This window comes from Myotis yumanensis, unplaced genomic scaffold (genome assembly GCF_028538775.1).
Source record: "Myotis yumanensis isolate MYYU_CA2020_CCGP unplaced genomic scaffold, mMyoYum1.0.hap1 SCAF_12, whole genome shotgun sequence".
NCBI lineage: Eukaryota > Metazoa > Chordata > Mammalia > Chiroptera > Vespertilionidae > Myotis > Myotis yumanensis.
The window spans coordinates 17,204,448-17,229,917 of NW_027223763.1; the positions used below are offsets into that span (position 1 = coordinate 17,204,448).

General features: G+C 35.6%; 1 protein-coding gene across 6 annotated transcripts in view; it reads left to right on the forward strand.

Annotated features, from left to right (window-relative positions):
- The window catches only part of PTBP3 (polypyrimidine tract binding protein 3), a 78,790-nt gene that overhangs the window by 40,153 nt on the left and 13,167 nt on the right, over positions 1 to 25,470 (forward strand). For all 6 annotated transcript variants that reach the window (XM_070430889.1, XM_070430890.1, XM_070430891.1 and 3 more), the window contains 6 exons: positions 7,136 to 7,300; positions 14,614 to 14,724; positions 16,741 to 16,915; positions 23,521 to 23,598; positions 23,849 to 23,988; positions 24,236 to 24,269. In XM_070430889.1, coding sequence (XP_070286990.1) covers positions 7,136 to 7,300; positions 14,614 to 14,724; positions 16,741 to 16,915; positions 23,521 to 23,598; positions 23,849 to 23,988; positions 24,236 to 24,269 — 703 coding nt within the window. The remainder of the gene's footprint in view (positions 1 to 7,135; positions 7,301 to 14,613; positions 14,725 to 16,740; positions 16,916 to 23,520; positions 23,599 to 23,848; positions 23,989 to 24,235; positions 24,270 to 25,470) is intronic.

Genomic DNA, 25,470 nt, shown 5'->3' on the forward strand with positions numbered 1-25,470 from the left:
TCACCAACATCCATCTTCAGAACATATTCATCTTCCCAAACTGAAACTCTGCACATTAAACACTAACTTCCATTTTCCTCTCCCCTTAGACCCTGGCAACCACCATTTTACTCTCTGTCTCTTGTAAGTTTTGTCTGCTTTAATAATATAGTTTTAAAAATATTTTAGTACAGCCCTGACCGGTTTGGCTCAGTGGATAGAGCGTCAGCCTGCGGACTGAAGGGTCCCGGGTTCGATTCCGGACAAGGGCATGTACCTTGGTTGCGGGCACATCCCCAGTAGGGGGTGTGCAGGAGGCAGCTGATCAATGTTTCTCTCTCATTGATTTTTCTAACTCTCTGTCCCTCTCACTTCCTCTCTGTAAAAAAGCAATAAAATTTATTTTAAAAAAATATTTTAGTACAAGTCATATCTCTTAAGATTGTATTAAAGTTTCTGATTTTGATACCATACTCATACAGACTTAGCTAAGCAAAATTTAAAAAAAAATTGCCTATATTCTCCTACTTTTACATTTTAGTTGTTTATATTTTAATATGTAAATCTTTATTTTATTAAATATTTTTGGAGTGGGGAGTAAGGGTTAGCTTTTGGTCTTTATTTTACTACCAGTGACCAGTTTCACCTTTGTTATTTAACTTAATATGTTTTATTTCTTCAGATATATTAGAATTACTTTGGTAACTTCTACCCCAAAAACACAATTGGAATTGAATTTATTTTATAGATTAATTTAAAGATAATTAACGTATTTTTATTGCTCACTGATCCTTTAAAGAGGAAATTATATTTTGTTTCCTGTCTTTGAGTAGATCTTTTAATTTCCCTTTATGTAAGTTTTCTCATAAGTGTGATTCCTAAATATATTACTATGTCTTGAAGAAGAAATAAACAATTTAAAAGACTCTTAAAGATAGGATTATTCTAAAGGGAAACAGTGAGAAATCCCAGTTGCTTGGCAACCAAAGCCAGCCCAAATGACCTAGTTTATTCTTCGATAGCCTTGATTTCTTCCCAATATCCTTTCTATTTTGTTACTTTTGTGCAGTTTTTATGCATTGATGTTTCATAAAATACAATAATTTTTCTTTTATTCAAAGTTCTATGCCAAAGCTGAATTTGAAATTGAAGGTACCTGTTTGCATATATAAAATGTATTAGATAACTTTTATTTTAACAGTTCTGGGATGCTGATAAATTAACTGTTTCATTCTCTTTTGTTTTCTGAATCAAGATATCCCAAAACATGCCATAAGTTCTTTTCCAGCTTATGGACACACTTGCCAAAGGGTCAGGTGAATATCAAGTATTTTTGTCCCTTGACTTAAATTAAAATTATAGCTAAAAATTTTATATTTTAAAGTACATCATCTGAGAAATGGTTGTGTAATAGCAGTCAATTATTGTATGGACAGTTTTTCTTGACCTTGTGCATGGAAGTTTATAAATCCACAAAGAGATGACCATGGGAAGATTTTTCTCTAAAAAGTCATCAAACTGAACACTTAAAATCTCTGTATTTTTTTTAATCTCTGCATTTTTATGTATACTCATTTCCTTCTCAATTTTAGAAATGCCTTCACAGAATCTAGGCATGTTTTAATTTTACATGAAGTACATTTCTCTCCCATGCCTCAATAAAAATTTGTTGGTTTCATACTGCTGCTATTTCCTTTATTTATAGTTAGTGTAACCATTCTAGAGGGTTTGTTGCGGAACATTCAAATAGGATCTCTTATAATAGGAATTCTGTGTCATAATTTTTATCATCAGATTCACAGAATCTCTTCATATTAAGAAGACATTTCTCATTTTTCCCCTGACTTTTCAGTGGTTGTCAGTAAAGAGTATGCCTCAATTTCGTTTTTTTAACTTAAATGTGTGGTATTGTTTTTTTCAGGTGTTATTTTCTCAGATATTGGTTGTCAAAAGCATTTCTTGCATGCCTACTACTCTAAGACCTTTGTACTCAGTGCTCAATAATACAGGGTATATTGAAAACTCCAGAATGATTAGGACAATTTATACCATGGCTTTTTATATTTCTCCACTATGATATCCCATATGCCAAAGAGGAAGGAGTGAAGAGTAATACTAGCAACCACAAGCATATATGTAGAATTGCTTAATATAAAGGATAAATAGAATTTTTGGAGAGATAATGAAGTAAAGTCAGTGAAGTGAAGTTTACTTTTGTTTGTGCAGGCTTAATTTTGATAAGATTTAATCATCTTAATCTAAGAAGAAAAGGAACCATACTTAGAACCTCACTGTGATGATATCTTCCTAGACAAATTTCAAAATAAAAAATTCAGTTCTTCAGTTGCACTAGGCACATTTCAAGTGCTCACTAACCATATGTGGCTAGTGCAGGGGTGGGCAAACTTTTTGACTCGAGGGCCACAATGGGTTCTTAAACTGGACCGGAGGGCCGGAACAAAAGCATGGATGGAGTGTTTGTGTGAACTAATATAAATTCAAAGTAAACATCATTACATAAAAGGGTACGGTCTTTTTTTTCTTTAGTTTTATTCATTTCAAACGGGCCGGATCCGGCCCGCGGACCATAGTTTGCCCACGGCTGGGCTAGTGGCTATCATATTGGACAGTGTAGATAGTGAACATTTTCATCATCACAGGAAATTCTGTTGGACAGCACTGTATTTTATCTTCCATGCCTCTACTTTTGTATGCGTGTGTGTGTGATACAATTGTAGTAACTGCTTTAATCCCTTGTCTGCTAATTCTAGCCCTGTGTCAATTCTGGGTCTTTTTGGATTGATTGACACCACCACCACCCTCTTTCATTTAATTATGGGCTCAAAATGGTGGAAGTCTGAATCAGTTTTCAAAGTTGAAAGAAGTAGAACCCTGTTTTCTTACATAAAATCTTACTGGGGAGCCCAGTGTAAGTAGGTGGCATAAACCACCATGTTGAAATGGGATTGTAGTACTCAGTGTCCACATGTAATTGGCTTTCCAAGAGCATAGTTTTAAAAACCAATGTCATAAAATATTCAAATAATTATTTGTATATTATTCTCAAAGATGATGATGCTTTGGAAATTGAATGTTTGACAGTTGTTTTACCTGATACATAAAAATTTGTATATGGCATAAAAATGCTACTAAAAGGTATAAATAAAAGGTTTATACAGTCATGTGCCACTTAAAACAGCAGGGATATGTTGTGAGAAATGCTCATTAGATGATTGTATCGTGTGAATATTATAGGGTGCATTTACACAAACCTGGATGTTATAGCCTATTACACACATAGACAATATTGTATAGCCAGTTGTTCCTAAGTTATAAGCCTGTTTAGCATATTAATGGACTGAATACTATAAGTAATTGTAATACAGTTGTTAGTATTTGTGCATGTAAACATATCTAAAAATAGAAAAGGTACATTAAAAATACTACATAAAAGCCCTGGCTGGTTTTGCTTAGTGGTTAGAGTGTTGGCCAGAGGACCAAAGGGTCACAGGTTCGATTCCTGGTCAGGGGCACATATCTGGGTTGCAAGTTTGATCCCCGGCCCCAGTTGGAGCATGTGTGGAAGGCAACCAGTTGATGTGTCTTTCTCACATCAATGTCTCTCTTTCTCTCTCTCCCCTCCCACTCTCTGTAGGAATCAATGGGAAAAATATCCTCAGGTGAGGATTAACACACACATAAAAAAAATACTAAGTAAATAGATAAAATATACTATATAAAAGGTAAAGAAAAAAATGCTACACCTGTTTAGGGTACTTATCATGAATGGAGCTTGCAGGCCTGAAAGTTGCTCTGGATGAGTGAGGGAGTGGTGAGTGGATGTGAAGTCCTAGGACATTATTGTATGCCACTGTAGGCTTTATAAACACTATACACTTAGGCTACACTAAATTCATAAAGCAACATAAAGTTAAATAAAGCACAAGAGAACATGATGCAGTAAACATGAGGTATGTGAGACTGTTGCCAGCATAATATGGCATACTGTTTTTACAGCAAACTTTTTTTTTAAATAAGTAGAAAGAGTACCCTCTAAAATATTAAAAATTGTAATACTTAGGTAAGCCAGTAACATAGTCGTTTATTATCATTGCCCAGTATTATGTACTGGCACTTAATTTCATGTGGTAGTTTTATACTAATGGCAGCACAGTATGTTTGTTTACACCAGCATCTCCACAGACACGAGAGTAACATGTTGTGCTAAGACATTATGACATTCAAGATGTCACTAGGCAATAGAAATTTTTCAGCTTCATTAAAATCTTATGTGACCACCATCATATGTGCAATATTTCCTTAATGTTGTTATGCAGAGCAAAATAGATGTCCAATTATTAAGCATACAGAAAGTAAAAGACGGCCAATTTTCACAAAGGTACTTATTTTAAATATAAATGTTATTTATCATAGCAAAATGTTGGAAAGCTACTTACCTCACAAAGTGATGGTATAGTAAGTAATAAAGTAAATATTCAAATCGTGAAAACAAAACAGAAGTGCTAATATTATTTATTTTAATTCTTACGTGAGGATATATTTTTTATTGCTTTTTTTAGAGAGAGAGAGAGAGAAACATTAATGTGGAAGAAACATCGATCGGTCACCTCTCATATGTGCCCAACCAGGGATCGAATCCACAACCTGTTGGTATATAGGATATTGCTCCAACCAACTGAGCCACCTTGCCAGGGCAAGAAATGTTAATTTAAAACAACATACAAAGTACTGTGATCTTTAAAATTTCAAGTAACACTATGTGAAAATGAAAGTAACTGGGGGTTTTCATTTTGTTGCACAAACATTTTATCAACATTCTTAAGCAGTGATAAGTATGGAACAAGATTGATGAAAACTTGCATTTAATTTTAATAATCATTAACTGTGCCTTTTTTCTTTAAATTTTCCCTTCTTCGCTTACTTCATTTTTTCAAATAATGATTTTAAAATTTGAGACAATAGCAAAATTAGAAAAGTGTTGAACTTTTGATTTCTTGAGGCATTTGGGAAATAAATTGCTAATCTGGTCTGTCTTCATTTTCTAACACTTTTATCGTGTTTTGCCTACAAACGGGTATTCTACACAACCAGAATACAGTGGTTAAAATTAGTAAATTAGTCTCCTTTAATCTGAAACAGTTCCTCAGTTTTTCTTTGACTGTCATGACCTTGATACTTGAAAATTAATAGGCAATTTATCTTTTAGGATGTCCCTCAAATTGAGTTTTTCTGATGTTTCCTTGTGATTAGATTTAGTGGATAGTATATATCTTTATGTTCTTTTTTCCTCATTGCTTTGTATCAGGTGGGACATAATTTAAATTTGCTGCATTACTGATGATGTCCTCTTTGATCACTTGATTAGGCTGGTGTTTGCCTGACTTCTCCACTGTAAAGTTAGTATTTACAAAGCAGGGAGGGCGGGGGGGGGGGGGGGGGGGGAGAGTATTTGAAGAAAGGTATTTTAAGGCAATGTAAATATATTCTTCCTTATCACCTGTCAGTCTATATCAGTATGGACTAAAGGTTTCCTGTTTTATGCGATGGGCTATTATTTGTTATAATCATTATTATTTCATTTTCAAATTGTCCTATATTTGGCAAGTGGGACGCCCTTAGAGTTGTCTTCTGTGTCCTTTTGGCATCTCTCTATAATTTGTGTGTATATATGTATCTATAATAATAAAAGCGTAATATGCAAATCGACTGAACGACTGAACAGCAGAATGACTGTCCGGACGACCTTCCAGATGACCATGCTATGACACACACTGGTGCCAGGCCAGCCAAAGCGGATGCGATGTGATTGGTTGGGGGGCCCCGCCATTGCCCCACGGTGGCCCCACAGAGGGAGGCTCAGGCCACCAGCTGGTAGGGTGATCGATCAGGGGGTTGGAAGGGCCTCTCTGATAATGCAGCCCCTGCCAGGTGGGCAGGGCCTCCCTCTGTGGGATGATCAATCACAGAGCCTCATGATCGATCAATCGCCCCCCCCCCCCCCCCCCCCACAGTGGGAGAGGCCCAGGCTACCTGGCCGGCAGCACTGCAGCACGTGAGGGGGCCTCCCTCTGCAGGGTGATCAATCGCGGGGCTCCTGAACTGTGAGAGGGTACAGGCTGGGCTGAGGGACCCCCAGACCCCCTGAGTGCATGAATTTCGTGCACTGGGCCTCTAGTGTGTGTGTGTGTGTGTAATTTTTTTCTTTTTAATTAATGAATTTTTTTTATTGATTTCAAAGAGGAAAGGTGAGAGAGATAGAAACATCAATGATGAGCAAAAATCATTGATTGGCTACCTCCTGCACACCCCAACTGGGGATCGAGCCTGCAACCCAGGCATGTGCCCTAACCAGGAATAAAAAAACAACACACCAAACAATAAAAACAAAAGGCCATGCATTCATTTTTTGCTTTCCGTACTCCACATTGGGAACTTGACTTGGTTTCTTTTAGTGGAGTATAATATTTAGAAACTTGTCTGCCTAAACCTGCTTGGGCTCTAACATCCCATGCCCGGTTATCTCTCCATTGTTAACATTCTTATGCCATTGAGGCCTTCATAAACCTCTTGTTCACCATACTCAGACTGTCTTTACCACATTGGCTACTCACTCCATGTGGACCCCTGCCTGGCTCTCCTTGGGCTCTGACATTCCTGGCCAGTTTACTTTCTTCTGGATGCCTTTCTTACCCTTTTTGTGCTCTTCAGGTTCTGATACCCCCAGTGAGCCACCCCCACATAGAGAAACCTTCCTTACCTTGTTTGGGCTCAGGTTCCCCTTGCTAGGCAACCCTACCACATGGATGCTCTCCTAATATTGCTCAGGTTCTGATGCTACATGCCAGGATGCCTTCCTATAGGGATGCCCTCCTTACCTCACTGAACCACAGCTCCTTTCCTCCATATTTACATTTATTATTTGCCACCCAAAGGCTTTAGAATTTAATTGTTCAGGAAGAGTTAAGGCTACTTGAATGGTTTTTAAGTGGTCTTGAATATTATTTTCACATTGTCTTTTTTTCCTATTTAAATATTTTGAATAAAAGTCAAATATATTACTTTACATTAACTAATTTTTTAGGATTCATGTATTGCTTCTATGTAATTAAAGTACTCATTTTGGATTGTTTTGTAGCGAGCCCAAGCTGCACTGCAGGCTGTCAGTGCTGTCCAGTCAGGAAGTCTGGCCCTTCCTGGAGCTCCCACCAATGAAGGCACAATGCTACCTGGGCAGAGCCCTGTGCTCCGGATAATTATTGAAAACCTCTTTTACCCTGTTACTCTGGAAGTTCTTCATCAGGTAAGGAGGGACCTTCTTAAGAAAGCAGAGTCAAATGTGCCTCTGTAACTTTAGATGTTTTATATCTTTAGTTTTTTGGGTTGTTGATTTTGTTTGATGTATTTGTTTAAATTTTTAAAAAATTTACCGTGTTTCATGCAAGAAGTAGTATTAGTTAGAGATAATTTTGATACTCCCTGTTTTCTAACTTAAATACTTGATTTTAAAAGATGTGTAAGACATTCTTTTTTTTTTAATTCCTAGACATGGAAATGAATAAAGTATAGAATCTATAAAAAGCACTGGTGATAGTTATTCCTGACAAAGTAAGATCAGTATAGAAAATAACTAATTTATTCCTGTTGACTCCTTACATTTGAGTATTTTTATTTTAAAAACTCTGAAAGGAAGGTATACAACAATTCTTTACATGTAACATGGAAATATGTTAGTGCTGACTGATGCCCAATGTAGCTTTCATTGACTACCCGTAATATGCCTAACCTGTCTTGATAAAAGACATTCTACCATATTTTGGCCTACTGTGTGTATATAGAATTTAAGGATTAGGAGGTCACCTCGTTGTGTAATTTTATAGTGAATAAAACTGATATTCAGATAATTGATGCATTGTAGAGAGTAATTGAAGAGCCAATTAGAACTCAAGCCTCCTAATGTGAAGTCCCATGCTTGTTATATTTTTAATACTCCATATGTACATACCTTCAAAGTTTAACATGTAGATATTTGGTAATCTGTATACATAAATATTTGGCATCTAGCCCAACAACTTCAGTTAATTTTGTCCCTTTTAGCTGCATAATGATTTCATTTCATTATACTTGTCAATCCATGTATTAAAATACTAAAACATGTTATTTTCTTATTTTCATATCTGTATCTCAATATATATTACCAGTATAAAACCAGGTCAGTCCAGGATTATTTAACTGCTTTTCTAATCTTTGTATTTGTACTAAAAGTGAAGAGTGATTGAAGTATGTATGTGCATGTGTATTTACGAATTGAAATGCTCTTAACTCTATTCTCACATTTTACAAATAAGGAAACAGACCTTTAGAAGTTACACTAGGTTTCCACAGTCACTGTGCTAACTGGTGATAGAGCTTGGATACTTTCCTAATGCAGCCCCTTTGCTATGCATATAAATATCAAAACATACCATTTATTAGGCCCACTGTGATCCCTATGATAGTTTTCTGAGTACCATTTTCTTAAATATGTATTTGTAAAGCATGTCCTAGGGAAGGCTTTAACAGAGGTATCCATAGCCACTTTTGTTCCCTGAAAGGGTTCAGGAATTGCTCAGGTGATTGCTTTCTTTTTTCTGGTGGATTTTCTTCTCTTCTGTTTATTCCACAAAATGGCACTGAGCACGCTGTGATCCATCAGCAGTGTTTGTTTGTTTTTGGTACTGTAACCCTGTAGCTACTGCTAACGTACGCTGTGTTACAAAGGACATTCTTGGTCCTGTGGCTCAACATTGCCATCTGTCACGGTGAGTTTAGCCAGGGTCATGTGGTTTGGTCCTGTCGTTCCATTTATTATCTTCATGACAGCAGTAACAAACCTTGTTTCTCTCCCAAAAGATCATGGGGTCTTTCCGGTGAAGAGTAGTAATTCTGAGGATCCTCAATAGTAACTTTGGGGGTAGGACTCTCGGCCTTCAGTTATAGCACTGTCTTGTTTCATGCTCCTTCCCATTGTTGTTGAAATCAAACCAAATTCTTTACCAAGGCCCTAGGGCCCCCACATGCAGACCTCTCCCCATCTCTTTAACCCCATTTCCTAATACTTCTCTGCTTATTTAGCACCTGACTTTTTTGTTTCATTGATCTTCTCCCCTTCCCTCCAGCTTATTCCTGTCTTAGTCCATTTTTATTTTCTATTATTTAAGCTTAGAACACTCTTCACTGAGATAGTCACTTAACTGGATTTTACATAATTAGGTTTTCACTTTATTCACCTCCTCAGAGAGTCTTTCTCTAATTACATTAACTAAGCCCTCTCCCTCCAGTATCCTGTCTCATTAACCAACTAAAGTGTAGTGTAGCCTAAGCATTAAGGATACAGGGTTTGGAGCTGGTTTGAATCCTGGCTCTACCACTTACTACCTCTGTAATCCCAGGCAAGTAACTTAGCTCATCTATGCCTTTTACTTACTTACTAGTACATAATGGAGATGAATTAAGATGGTCTCTAATATCTTCATTGTGAGGTTTATATGAGTTAATGCACTTAAAGCACTTAGAACAGTGCCTGCTGCATATTAAGTGCTCAAGAAATTTTATCTGTAATTATCAGATGCTAGTAAATTTCACTGTAAGGAAATGAGATGTAATTTCATAAGTAATCGCATAAAATGCAATGAATATTGAGATGGGATCATACATGGAAATGTGGAGTTGCTTGCACCTGTTACAATTAGAGGATTGTTTTATATTCTTTGCTGAAGAGTTGGCATTAGCTAAACTGCTCTTTAACACCTGTAGAAGCTTGTGGTTGTTCCTTTAGCTCATGGTAAAGGGATTGAGATGGGAATGGTGCTATTTTAGATGATGGACATTAAGAGAGATGTTTTTAATATGTCATTTGAGCAGAGGCTTGAAGGATGTTAGGGTATAAGTTGTGTGTACATGGTCAAGTCAGAAAAAGCAGCAAGTGCAAAGTCCTGAACATGAAGGTGTGCTTAATGTGTTCAAATATCAGAAATAAGGCTCTGTCGGTGGAATATAATAAGTAGGAACGTAGTAAATAAGAGGGTCAGAGAAGCAGTTAGGAGCCATATTATGTAAATAAAGATTTTATTATCTTACATGGAAGTAAGATGGGAAACCATTGGAGGATTTGGGGAAGAGGGGCACGTTTACGTTTTAACAAGAGTCACTCTCGTTGCTGTTGTAAGACTACAGACAATAGTACAGTGAAGGCCTGGGGATGGGGTGGGAGCTGGGTGGAAGGGGTCAATGAAAAAAAGGGACATCTGTAATACTTTCAACAGTAAAGATAAATTTTTTTAAAAAAGAATAAGCTGTAGGCATAAGTGAAGGCTCTTGTCATAATCATGTAAGAGAGGGTGGAGACTGGGGTAAGGACGTGGGCACTGGAAGTAGTGGTTACGGATATATTTGGGAGGATTTGCTGATGGGTTGAGTAGGTGTAGGTTATGAAGAGAAAGAGAGTAATCAATAATGTCTTCCAGATTTTACCTGTGAAATGGTAAAGTAGAGCTATCTTATACTAAAATAGTAAAGACTGAGGGGAATAAAGATTTGGGGCAGGGGTAGAAGGTAGGGCAGGAATCAAGAGTGTGTTTTGGACATGTTTGATAGATCTATTACACATCCTAAGCAGGAGATGTTGAATAGACAATTGGCAAATAAACCTACACTGGCATAAGAATTCTGGGCTGGAGATTTGGTAATCATCAGCTTATGGGTGGTAATTTAAGGCCTTTGGGTTGTATGGCATCACCTAGGATAAAGGACTGGTCTTTTTGAATTGCAGAATAAAGAGAAATAACTTGCAAAATCTATTATGGTATTAAATAAAAAATTAAATCTAGTAATATAAAATTCTGGTTCTTAAGTCTTACTATTTTGTTGGCTACAAAAACTATTACAAACAAATTGTGTTCGGTGTGCCTGATATTTTTTAAAGTTCTAAGATGAATATACTTTTTACAACTGAATACTAGTGAACATTTTTAGTTTCTGGCAAGTTCTACCTATATAAATATCACCTTGAAAATTAATTTTACCAGAATTTGAGCTTCAGTATTTCTTTAGTCCCATTTTAAAGTCCAAAAGAATACAACGTACAGGAGATATCAAGAGTTGAGTCTATGCATTTATATTTATGACATCAAAATAAACATATTAGGGAAATAAAGCCAGAGACTTTATAATCAATAAAAATAAATCTGAATATATTGAACTTTCCTGAATGTTAATCTTTTGAAACCAAATTGTTTAAAATTTAGTATTTTGATAATTATGAAATAATGTTAAAAATCACACTTTAGACGTTCCTAGATTTTAGATATTGATGCTCTTAATTTTCCTTATTCAAACGTATCAGATTGATTGAATTTTGCAGCTATTCTCTCAGTATGTAAATACAATCCAGGGGACTCTAGAGAGCTATCTATGTTTAGCCAGTTAAGTCAATTTATATCCACTTAGCATTTTCAGATAAAAATCACATACCTGTCAGTGAGGATATCTGTAGGTTATTTTCCAGATTAAATGAGAGAATGAATCTAATTAGCATATTATACTTTTATTATTATAGATTTAAAATTCTATTGCTACTCATTTATTTGGTGATAAAAACACATAGTTGACACACTTATACAGATTGATGGTGCATGGTGTGTGTGTGTGCACACAACTTCACAATATTACCAAGGATGAAAATTAAGAAAATATAAGTAAGACCTTTTACCAAGAATGCTTATATCTATATCTTAAAGAAAGATACAAAATAAAATTCAAACTGAGAAGGTAAATTTGGTGTTCTTTTATGAATTTCAAGAGTATTATCTAGGTGGGGTGGATGGAGGTCAGTGAGGTTTGAAAAGGGGGAACATCTGTAATACTTTCAACAATAGAGATAAATTAAAAAAATAATAATGACATTTGGCAGGGGGGGGGTTAGGGGGTGCAGAATATTATCTAGGACACAGGTTGTACTGAGAAGATACCTGTGATAGGACCAAAATTTTCATTTAAAGAAAAAAGCAAAATAATTTCCTTAAGTTTTACAAAACACAATTAAATGAGAAATTAAGGTACCAAAGTTCTAAACCCTGAAATAAGACCATAATGAAATTAACTACAGTTTTTTAAAAGTTTCTAATTTCAATAAAGAGCTCTCAGACTATCTAATTTTAAGGAATGGCATTTTCTGGTGAGCCCCTTCCAAGACATTGGTTTCACAAATCTTGAATGATGTTATTTCCTAGAAGTGTTTGACTCTAAGCTAATTATATGTTAAGAATGTCTTGTCAAAAATGACCATTTGGACTTTAGAATACTTTATTTTGGGCATGGTAAAATACACATAAATAAATTTTACCATTTTAGCCATTTTAAGACATTTTTCATCTTTCCATGCTACAACTCCTGTACCCATCCTATCTAATAAAGAGGGAATATGCTAATTGACCCTCACACCATCGCAAAGATGGCAGCACCCACAGCCAGTAAGGAGGGAATATGCTAATTGAGTGTCCCGACCTCAAAGATGGCGGTGCCCACAGCCAATAAGGAGTGAATATGCTAATTGACTGCCACACCCTGAAAGATGGCAGCACCCACAGCCACAAGATAGTGGCACCCAGTCCCCTCAGCCCCCCAGCCTCCCAGGGCCAGCCAAGACTTAGGTAACCAGGGCCAGCTGAGGCTTGCGCTGCCGGCAGTGGTAGCAGAGGTGTGATGGGGGCATCGCCTTACCCTGATCGCCAGGTCACCTCCTGCCCCTGGGGGCTTTCAAACTGTGAGAGGGGCAGGCCAGGCTGAGGGACACCCCCCTCCCCCTCCAGTGCATGAATTTTTATGCACCGGGCCTCTGGTCCTATATAATAGACCGAATGGCGGAATGACTGGTCACTATGACGCACACTGACCACCAGGGGGCAGATGCTCAACAAAGGAGCTGCCCCTTGGTCAGTGCACTCTCACAGGGGGAGTGCCGCTCAGCCAGAAGCCAGGCTTATGGTTGGCAAGCACAGTGGCAGTTGTGGGAGCCTCTCCTGCTTCCGCGGCAGCACTAAGGATATCCGACTGCTGGCTTAGGCCCGCTCTTGAGTCCCTGCCTTTAATCTTTTTGGGTAACTTCCCAGAAGTGGAATTGTTGGTTCATATGGTGATTCTGTTTTTAAGTTTTTGGGTTTTTTGAAGAACCATCATGAATATTTTCCATAGTGCACAGGGTTCTATTTTCTCCACATCATCTCCAACACTCAGTATTTTCCATTTCTTTGTTTGTTTTGCTAGTAGCTATTCTGTTGGGTTTGAAGTGGTATCTCATAGTTTTTATTTGCATTGCTTTAATGATTAGTGATGCTAAGAATCTTTTCGTGTTTTTATTGGCTATACAGTCATCTTTTTTGTAGAAATGCCCATTCACGTTTTTTGTTCATTTTAAATTGGGTTTTTGTTGTTGAATTGTAATTCTTTATTTATATTCTGGATATTAATCTCTTATCAGATATATGATTTATAAATACTGTCTTTCATTTTGTGGGTTGCCTTTTCACTCTGTTCATAGTATTTTTAATGTACAAAAGTTTTTAATTGTGATGTAGTCGAATTTATCTATTTTTTCTTTTGTTGCCTCTGCTTTAGGATATTCTTTCTGATAATAAGAAAGCAGAGCCATTTGCCCTATTAACAATACTCAGACATAATCTTTGATAATAGGACATTTTTACCAGCTTAGGGAATACTTATCTTTTTATTCTTAGAAGCAGAGGACAAGTTTCTGGGTCATTAAGATCCAAATTTAAAATGGGATGTCAGAGGAAAACAAAATGCATTGTAGTAACCCTGGCCATGAACCTTTGTTTTGGTGAAGTAGAACAGTAAGAGCATTGATAACCAGATATCTGTCAGGAAACCTTCCCAAACCCTTGTTTATTCCTCTTCTCCAATACCACTTACGAGGGGCCTTCCTTGACCACTCTTGGATGTCTCCAACTTCAATTCTGGTTTTCTCTCATCCCTTTTTCTTTTTTAAATTCATAACCTTTTTTACAACTGGACATTGTTATTTATTTGCTTAGTTACCATGTCTTTTCTCATAAGGGCAGAGACTCTTGTCTCTGTTTTGTTCACTGCTGACTTTCCAGTGCTTAGAACAGTACTCTGTGAGTCTTTGAATTAATAGAGCAGTCTCTATTGAACATCTTGTAGTTTGTCTATCTCTAAAATCTCAAAAAGTTAGAGGCGATTCTCAGAGTGAAATAGTTGATCAATGTGACTCTTCCACTTCCATTCATATACTTTTCACCCCATTATCTTATAATATTATTTTCTATTGTAGACTCCCATTTTAGTATTGTGCCACTTATGACATACTATAAAGTAGGTTAAATATTTGAGTGCCTAGGGTTAGGCACTGTTTTAAGCCATGCATGGGTGTTGAAACTTTTACATCTTAGGTTTGATTTAAATTATTTTAGTATCAACAATTTTAACAGAGGAAATTATTTTCATTTAAAGATGGGATTCATGAGTCAAGCTGTATTTATAAAGATATGTGAGTTTAAGTTTTTCCTTAGATTTAACCTAATGTGAACTTTTTTTCAGATATTTTCTAAATTTGGCACAGTCTTGAAAATTATCACCTTTACAAAGAATAATCAGTTTCAAGCCTTGCTTCAGTATGCTGACCCATTGAATGCACAGTATGCCAAAATGGTAATTATTAACTTTTTTCATTTTTCAGTTGTTAATCAGTCACTTCGGTGATACCAAAGGAAGCCTTCATGTCTTCTCCCTTGCTCCCATTTACCATGTGTTTTTTAATTGTAGTAAGATAAACATAATATAAAAATTATCATTTTCAAATATACTGTTTCATATGCTCTTTTTTATAACAAGCTAAAAATTACTTTGTTCATATGAAATGGTTTCAAAGCACCTATTATAGCTCAAGATCTCTGGGACTCATTTCTGTTTGTCATATTTGAAGTCTAACATTGAGCACAGTGTTCCTGATATAATCTAACTAATAAAGTAAAATTATCCTTGCCCTTATGCTTTCATTTACTTCTATTAAATTATCCAAAGATTGATTTCACTATTTTTACAACTGTATTTCTTGTTGAATGTTATGAGTTCTGAATTGGTGAATACATTAAATCTTAGGAAACCTGCTGTGTCAACTCATAGTCTTTTTTTTTTTTTTTTTTTAGTTCATGAGTGCTTGATTGTTGACAAGATATAAAATTTCACAGTTTGGTTATATTTGACCCATCTCCTATTGAGATCTTACATCTCTAACCAGAATTGTATCTTACATCAGTGTCTGAATTGTTTCTGAATTCTTTTCAAAGATAGGGATAAAGTTAGTTGTACTTTTGTGTACCACACAGTGTCTACCTCTTGATTAGGAATATAGCCTTTATATTTGTACCCTCTACCGCCACATACATGTAATTTTGTGCCTTTATAGTGGCATACTCATCAATAAACTATTATAAGTCAGTGTTTTTTGTATATTTTTGTCTCGGTTTCTGATATTCATTTTGATAAATTTCGGCATTTGTACATAAGTCAGAAGTGACTACAAATATTCCTTTGGTAAATTTTTATTATTATGAAGGGGGAGGGATTACTGGTTTTTAGTCTTGTTCCAGAACTGACTTCAATTTTCCCTCAATTTATTTTTTATTTATTTTTATTTATTTACTTATTTTGTTAATCCTCACCCAGGGATATTTTTTCCCATTGATTTTTATTTTATTTATTTTTAATATATATTTTTATTGATTTCAGAGAGGAAGGGAGAGGGAGAGAGAGATAGAAACATCAGTGATGAGAGAGAATCATTGATTGGCTGCCTCCTGCACGCCCCCTACCAGGGATCGAGCCCACAACCCAGGCATGTGCCCTTGACCCGAATCAAACCTGGGACCCTTCAGTCCGCAGACCAGCTCTCTATCCACTGAGCAAAACCGGCTAGGGCCTATTGATTTTTAGAGGAGTGGAAGGAAGGGGGAGAGACAAAGAGAAGTGTCGCTGTGAGAGAGAGACATCCATTGGTTGCCTCATGCTCGCTCCTTGCCTGGGGTGGGGGTGTCTAGCCCGCAATTGAGGTACATACCCTTAACCTGGAATGGAACCCGAGACCCTTCAGTCCTTGAGTGGATGCTCTAACCTCTGAGCCAAATCGACTAGGGCCCTCAGCTTGTTACTCAAAGTGCTAAAAAATAAATTTATAAGAGAAGAAAATATGATAGAATTTCATGTATCGCTTTTCTAATAAGTACCATTTAGAAAGGCTTTATTTTATCTTTACCTGTATAAACTATACTAAACTATACTCATTCTTTAAAAAGAATTAAAATGAAGTGTAAAAATATCTGTAAACATTTTTTGTGGACAAAATAATCATAATATCAGCTAATACAATGTACAGTAATGCATAATAGTTTTCCAAGCCTTTACATTCCCTCTCTAATTTGATCTTTACCAGAGACAAGATAGGGATTATTATCCTTATTTTACAGATGGAAAAACTACAGTTAGACATTTTCCTTTTCTCTCTTAGGTGCACATAGTGACAGAGGTAAAAGTAAATAAAGGTCTTTGGCTTTTAATCCAGTGCTCTCTGCTTTATACCTGATAGCCATTCTTTGTCAAAGTAGAGACTACTTGATTTATCAGTGTTGTTGTCTTGCAAAACATCAGTCCCTTTCTTACATGCTTTAGGCACTGGATGGCCAGAATATCTATAATGCATGCTGCACTCTGCGTATTGACTTCTCCAAGCTTACCAGCCTTAATGTGAAATATAATAATGACAAAAGCAGAGACTTCACTCGCTTAGACCTTCCTACTGGTGATGGCCATCCATCCCTTGAATCCCCTATGGCTGCTGCTTTTGGTGAGTAGTTCTGTTTCGGGTCACAAAGCAAGTTTTCCAAAGTTACACATTTCATTTATTAATCCATGTTATGTCAATTAGCCTTTTTCTTCTTATATTCTCCCAGGTTTTCTAAAAGATAGCAAGGATCATAGAACAAAATTTGTTGATTAATTAAATTTTAATATTTGTAGATTCTATTAGTTGGCAAAACAAGTAAATATCTAACATTGAGAATTACAGATTTATTTTCTAACGTAAATATTATTCATTCTTTATCAACCATTCAACAGTGTACTTCAAATTAATAGTCTTTTACGTATTAACATTAGTTTAAATATGTTGGTTTATAGCCAACAGAATATTGGCTTAAGTGCTCCTGAGAGAAATCCTTTTTTAAGTAGTGATATATTAAAACAAGGATCTAAATTAGTGGTGTGTTCTTCCTTTATTCAAACAAAAGTATTTATTTTATTTTGTTTTGTTTTGTTTTTTAAACATCAGAACTTCCATCTTTACCTTAAGTTTGTGGGAAGTTGCATTTTTACATTAATAAAAATAGTCTTCTGAATTGTCTCTGTAAATGTTGCTCTGAAGGGCTTCCTTCTTTTATTTAAAACTAGTTCTCAATACATTTATACGTACTTTTTAAATAAAACTTTATGTTAAGGAAAAAGCAGTGGATGGCCCGGTTGGATATATCACTAGGTTAATGTGTGCTACTTTTTGGATTTGCAACTTTTCTAAGTGTGGTTTATATTTAGATAAAGTAATAATTGTATTACCCTTTGTGATTTCCCCAAATGACACCATAAAATATTGTTTCTTGAGACCTTAAGTGATATTTATTCTATCTTCATTTCACAGATAAGAACAAAAACAAGACTTATTAGCCAAATGGTTGTCTAAAATTCTCGAGAAAATACTTTGTAACTTTTCTTTTTCTTTTCTTTTTTAAATATATTTTATTGATTTTTTGCAGAGAGGAAGGGAGAGAGGGAGAGAGAGTTAGAAACATCGATAAGAGAGAAACATCGATCAGCTGCCTCCTGCACACCTCCTACTGGGGATGTGCCCGCAACCAAGGTACATGCCCTTGACTGGAATCGAACCTGGGACCTTTCAGTCTGCAGGCTGACGCTCTATCCACTGAGCCAAACCGGTTAGGGCTGTAACTTTAATTTTCAAGTATAAAAGCCCTTCGTTCTTTATAACTGAAAAAACAAGTCGAGTGAACTGTTAAGTTCATGTTCCTAAAGTTGTTGAAGTTTCTGTTCTGGTCTGACCAATTTTTGTGTTTTATTTGTTACCAGCCTTTACTTACATGTCTGATTCTGCAGAGCCAAAGGTCTCTGTAATTATTGTTTCAATAACACATGATAGAAATTGAGGCTATCATTCAAGTTTGCCAAAACTGGCTGTCAAGTGCAGAACTACACTTACTCCAATAACAGAATATATACTGTTGGTGTAATTAATGTTCTGCATTGTGAAAAGAGGACATTTAAAAAATACAATTAAGAATTTTGGTTTCTGAATATAGTGTCAGAATGTTAACATCCTTTTTCATTGTGTTAATAAATTCATAGTCGTTGCAAAGTGATGCCTACATCCTAAGATAAGTGATTCATCCGAGAACAATGCTTTTTTATGTATTGTGTGGAAGTTTACTATTCCCTTTTTTCTCTCGGCTTCCGAAACACCACACTCTTGACCTTTTTCCTACCTCAGTGTGTTCTTTCTCTTTTTTAAAGGTTGACATTTAAAATTTCTAGGGTTACATTTTAAGCACTTTGTCCTAGTTTTTAGTGATACAGGGTCGTACAAAGGTGGGTTTGCAGTTGTTGATATGGAAAATATTACAATAATTAATAAATAGTGATACAAGAATAAACTGTTTTGTGTACTCACAACTGTAAACCAACTTTTGCCCCACCCTGTATTTTATCAATAGAAAAGCTTATGAGACATGTAAATATATTTTAATACTTATGTAATTGTTACCTAGGTTAAAAAATAAAATATTTATACATACCGAAGAAGCACTCTTTGTACCCTTCTCATTAATTGTGCTCCCAGTCTAAAGATAATCAGTCTAAAATTTTATGATAATCATTCTTTAGCTTCTTAGCTTTTTGTTTTTACTTTGTTGTTGTTTTTACTATTTATTATGCAGCCCTAAGTGCTAATTTAAAAAATGTCTTTTTCTATATTTAGAACCTTACATAAATGGAATTATGCTATTTGTTTTTTGTGTGTGTGACTTGTGAGTCATTCATATTTATATATGTGACTGTTGCTTATTCATTCTCAATACTGTCAAGTGTATAGATTCCCATTGTGTGAATATGCCACAGTTGTGTTTATCCATTCTATTGTGGATAGACATTTGGGTTATTTTAGTTTGAGGCCATTATGACCAATGCTGCTCTTGATTAAGGAGGTTGAACATATTTTTATTTGTTTATTGGTCATTCTCCCTTATGAATTTGCCTATCTCTTTTGCCTAATTTTATGTTTGGTTTATTGCTTTTTCTTGTTTGTTTGTAGGATTTTTTTTTAATCTCTCAAACACTTTTTTGGTTATATGTGTTAGTTATATGCATTTCTTTTATTTTTGGCTTTATAGTATTTTTATGTAGTCAGATTTATTTGCCAGTTTCTTTATGTTTGTGTTTTTTGTGTCTTGTATAAGAAATCTTTTGTTGCCCTGACATCATAAAGCTATATACTTCTATTTTAAAATTTATAGTATTTTAGTAACTTTGTTTTGAAATAATTTACGTTGCAAGAATAGTACAAAGAATTGCCTTATATCATTCATTCATATTCTTCAGTTATTAATATCATGCCACATGTGCTTTATCGTCTCTCTGAGTGTGAGTGTGTGTGTAAGTAGGTAGGTAGGTTTTTTACCCCCCTGAGTCACTGGAGAGTAAGTTGCAGGCATAATGCCCCTTTACTTCTAAATACTCATTGTGTATTTTCTAAGAACAAGGTCATTCTTACCTAAACAGAGTTAAGTTATCAAAACCAGGAAATTAACAGTCATACACTACTATTATCTAACCCATAAACCTTTTAAATTTTTGACAGTTGTGAAAATAATGTTCTTTTATAAGAGAATTTTTTCTGGTAAAGATCCAAACCAGTATCAGGCCTAATTTATTTGTCATATCTTTTTAGAGTCCTTTAATTTGGAACACTTCTTTGTCTTCCATGACCTTTTCATTTTTTAAGAGTTCAAGTCGGGTATTGTGTAGAATGTCTCTCAATATGAGTTTGTGGGCTTTTTTGCTGAAATAATGTGTCTTTCTCAGTTTATTATGTCAATAGACACATGATGCCAGTTTATTCTATTCTTGGTGATAGTAACTTTGGTCATATGGGTGAGGAAGAAACTTCTCTTTTCCCTCAAAGTCCTTCCAGCTGGTCTAATAATCAAATCTACGTGAGGCAAATTAGCAAGAAATAATAGCCAGATGTAAGTGCACACAGGGGAGCCCCACAGTCATGAGAGAGTTAGAGACCCCACATACATGAGAGGTTCAAAGACAGAAAGAGGAAATTAGGTATATATGAACAAATGAGGCAATACGACATTCTGCATTGGGGCTTCAGAAGGGAGGGAGGTCATCACAGGCCAATAGAGCGGATGTGAATTCAGTAACTAGTAGTTTGCCCTGCTATATAGATAGATCATAAAATGTTATTTCTGGTGATAATTCTTATTACATGCAAGGCCTCTAATTTAAAGTTTTCTAGGGAGTTCAATGGTGGCAGAAGTTTCTCTTGAGTCTGCAGGGTCTCTGTTGCCTTGATCTCAAAATAATCTGCATACCATAGAGGCATGTCTTGAACCCCTACAAGCATTTATTAAAGTGGTTTCTGACAGGTTTCTTTTGGGGTTTGTTATTATAAATAACAATGATAAACTGATTTCAATGCTGTCTATTAATTTATCTGGCCTTAATTGCTATTTTGGGTCTACATTTTCCAAATGCAAAATATCTATTCTTAATCATCCAAATCTTAGAACTTTTCCTTAAAGGTTTGTATAAACTTTTCATAAAGTTACTAACATATTGTCCAACAGGTTACTTTGCTAAAATGTTTTTTGTTTCTGCTTATTTGAGGAGCACAGATTTATGGAAACTTAATAAATAATTCTTTTTTCATATTTTAACAGATATCCTTATTAATCATTATATTCTACTGGGAAACAATTATTTAAATTTTGACCCTGATAATTGGTTGCCATTTCTTGTATTTATCACTATTTTATGTTCTGTGATAGTTATCTCAAAATTTTCCTCATTTTTCTAAAACCTACTGCTGGTCTGACTCATACGCCTCTCAGTAGGCATCTCTACTGGTCACTTTGTTGTGTTTAAAAAGAATCTCTCTTGTCACCCCCAAATCTCTGGATTTACAGCAATTAACATTTCTCTCTTAGCATCAACACTTAGGCAGCTGTGAATCTGCTTTTGCAACCTTCATTCATATACCTTTGTGATCCAGGGCTTGGGCTGAAGATGTCACTCCATTGGAGACATGCATTTTTATGGCAGAAAGTAAAAATAAGAGAGCTGTTTACACTATAATGCCTCTTAAAACTTCTATACAGAAGCAGCGTGTCTGTGTGTTCCTATGACATGATCAAATGCAGTGGGAATTGCATAGAAATGCATGCTCCTCCAACAAGAGGCACTGCAAGTCACATGGAAGGGGCAAGTGAATATTTGGCAACAGTAATAAAATGTACCATATTTCTTCTTCTTTTTAAAATATATTTTATTGATTTTTTACAGAGAGGAAGGGAGAGGGATAGAGAGTTAGAAACATTGATGAGAGAAAAACATCGATCAGCTGCCTCCTGCACACTCCCTACTGGGCATGTGCCCGCAACCAAGGTACATGCCCTTGAACGGAATCGAACTTGGGACCCTTGAGTCCACAAGCTGACACTCTATCCATTGAGCCAAATGGTTAGGGCTGCCATATTTCTTCTTATGTTTAACTTTGTATTGTAAATTTTTATAATTACTCATATCCATATTGAAGTCCCTTTGTTGTCTTTCTTTATGCCTTGACTATAGTTACTCTATTGTAAAGATGAATCATTTTACCTATGATCTTCGGTTGACTGGAATGCAAGTTTAGCAAGGACAGAGATTCTTGTCTGCTTTGTTCAGTGCTTCCTTAGTGCTAGATAGGCTTGCTCATAATATGCTTTCAATAAATATGCTTCCCTTCTAATTACATCAGTTATTCTGTCATTTATTTTGTGTTTTCAGTTCTCTCTGCTAGCTCTACCTCTGAAGTCTCAATAACTATATTTTCTTGAATTATTTTAATAAAACACAGCTATATATTCAACTAATTCTGTTAAATCTCTTTCATGAAGAGAATAAACTTACATAAGCTTTTAACTCTTCTGGAAAATACAGCCTATATTCTTCTATAAATATATCCATCACCCTATTATTAAAAAACAAAACCCTCCCTTTGGCTCTCACAATCTAACTTTTCACTGCTGCTCTAAAACTGTTCTTTATCTTTCACATTTCTCATTCTTTTTAACCTCTGTTGAACCCCTTCTCCAAAATAACTTTGATTCTCTAGATCCCGAAGAACTAGAATTCACTTTTTTTCCTAGTTCGAAGGCTGGTGTGTTTTTTTTTTCTCTTTTAGAATGTCCCTCTTCTTTCCTCTGCTATTTAAGTGTACCAATCGATATTCCCAGGTTTTGTTTTTAGCTCTCTTAGTTTTTTTGTCGTGTGTCCTTTTCAGTGGGACTCTCATTCATTCGGCTTCATTTATTTCTACATAGATGATTTATAAATCTCTATTGTTATTCTGAGTTTGCCCCCTCGTTTCCACTGTTGGACATTACCATTTGAAGGTTTTTACCTCCACCTTGACATGTCCAAAACCAAATTGTTTTCCTATTAATACTGACTCCTCCATTGGAACTAAGTCCTGTTTTTGTTATTGATGCATAGTCACCAGGTTTCTGAAAGGAAAGGTACCAGCATTTGTTTAGCACCTAGTGCACACTAAACACTGTGCTTTTCAATGCATAATGCCTAGCTCAAGTTTTACCTCCTGAGAAACCTTCTACAAAAAAATCACAGTGTATCCTCTGTGATCCTTTCTTCTTAGACCACTTGTAATGCATTTGTATTTAAACCACTAGATCCTCAGCATATGAATCTCCTCAAATTAAATGTTTAGTTTGTAAACCTCTCAGAGGCAAGGATTTGTATTTTATATTTCCTTTTTATCAATTCAGTACCCCATAGGTATACAACCCAATAAGTTTTTATTGACTTTTACATAGAAACAATCCTTTAAATAAGGGCAAGAATTTCAACCTAAATAACAAACTAATAACTCAAAACTAAATAACAGCTAAGCTGTACTCTACACCCTGAACTCAATTGAAAGGGGTTCACCTCTGGAAGTGGCAGAGACTCTACATTAGCGATCACCTATTGAATAAATTTTTACTTTACAACAGAATTCTTTATCAATAATATGCCCTTATATAGCCATTTTATATTGCTTTGATAACCATATTTATAGAAGGTAATATATTTATTTTAGCTTCTCTTTTCCATTAGGTGCACCAGGTATAATTTCCTCACCGTATGCAGGGGCTGCTGGATTTGCCCCAGCCATTGGATTTCCTCAAGCTACAGGTGATTTTTTTCAAAGTTCAGTTTGAAATGATTTTTTCTGATGTCCTATATTTTTTGATAGAGTGGAAGGGAATGGGCGGAGGAGGGTGTCAAAGGGGAGGGAGAGGGAGAGAAACATTGATAGGTTACCTCCTGCACACGCCCTGACACATTTTCTTCTTTATTTATTTTGCTTTTGTCTTTATTTATTTATCAAGTGTTGTAATCTTCAGATAACTAAAATATGAAATGCTTTTGATGTTTTAAAAAGGTCTGTCAGTCCCAGGTGTTCCTGGAGCTCTTGGTCCTCTCGCACTCACCTCCTCTGCTGTCACTGGAAGGATGGCCATTCCTGGGGCTGGTGGTATACCAGGAAATTCTGTTCTGCTTGTCACCAATCTCAATCCTGATGTGAGTTGGAAAGCATTGTAACATAGTCTTTCAGAAGAGGTCTGTAGTCACTTCTGATCTAGAGTTGTATTCAAATAAATTTTAAGTTTATTTTAAGAATATTTATTAAAATTCATCACTAGTATATATAGAGGAAGTATATAAAATAAATGCTTTAAACAAAGTCAACTGTTATTATTACAAGTAAACTTATTTTAAAGTTTTACGTATATTAGTCAGACACCTGTATTTTGTATTATCCTTTCAGCTTATCACACCACATGGGCTGTTTATCCTATTTGGTAAGTTTCTTTTTTTTCTATTTTTAGTATTATCTATGATATGGATTGAATACATTTCATCATTCAGTAATATTTATTGACTGTCTCTATGTGCCAAGTAGTGTGTTTGACACTGAAGATAGAGTATTAGTAAGTAATTACAATAAAATTTTATTTAAAAAGGGACTGTATAGCTGGGAGTCCTAACCTAGCTGAGGGAATCGGAGATGGTATGCCAAGAGAAATTATAGTTAAAACTGACTTGTGAAAAATCATAAGCATTAACCAGGCAGAAAAAGGAGGGCAAATATCCTTTCACAGGCATTATAGTGAGAGAGCTTCTGGAGCAGGGAAGTGAAGGAAGTCCAATGGAGAGTATAAGGGACAGACATGTTGAAGTTGTACACGTGGGTGGGACACATCATGAAGAGCTTGTAAGCTAAATTATGGAGCTTGGTTTTAACCTAAGAACCATGGGAAACCATTGAATAGTTTTAAGCAGGAGAGAGGAATTATGAGCTTCAGGTTTTACCAATTTCCAAACTTTCCAATAGTGATTTTCTCAGTTAAAAAAATCTAGCACAGCCCTAGCCAGTTTGGCTCAGTGGATAGAGCAGCCATGGGCAAACTACGGCCCACGGGCCGGATCCAACCCGTTTGAAATGAATAAAACTAAAGAAAAAAAAGACCGTACCCTTTTATGTAATGATGTTTACTTTGAATTTATATTAGTTCACACAAACACTCCATCCATGCTTTTGTTCCGGCCCTCCGGTCCAGTTTAAGAACCCATTGTGGCCCTCGAGTTAAAAAGTTTGCCTACCCCTGATAGAGTGTCGGCCTGAGGCCTGAGGACTGAAGGGTTTCGGGTTTGATTCCGGTCAAGGGCACGTGCCTGGCTTGCAGGCTCAGTCCCCAGTGGGGGCCATGCAGGAGGAGCTGATTAATGATTCTCATCATTGATGTTTTATCTCTCTCTCCCTCTCCCTTCCTCTCTGAAATCAATAAAAATATATTTAAAAAAAAATTTAGCACATACTCCTAATTTATATATGACTCATTATTCATACACTTCATCCATATTCACTGTAATCATTATATATAGTGTAATATGTACAAATATATGAGCAATTACATAAGCAGTATTTAATATCTTAAAGATTTTTATTAATGGTGAAACTTTTTCATAAAAACTTTTTCATTAACATTTAGTGAGAAATAT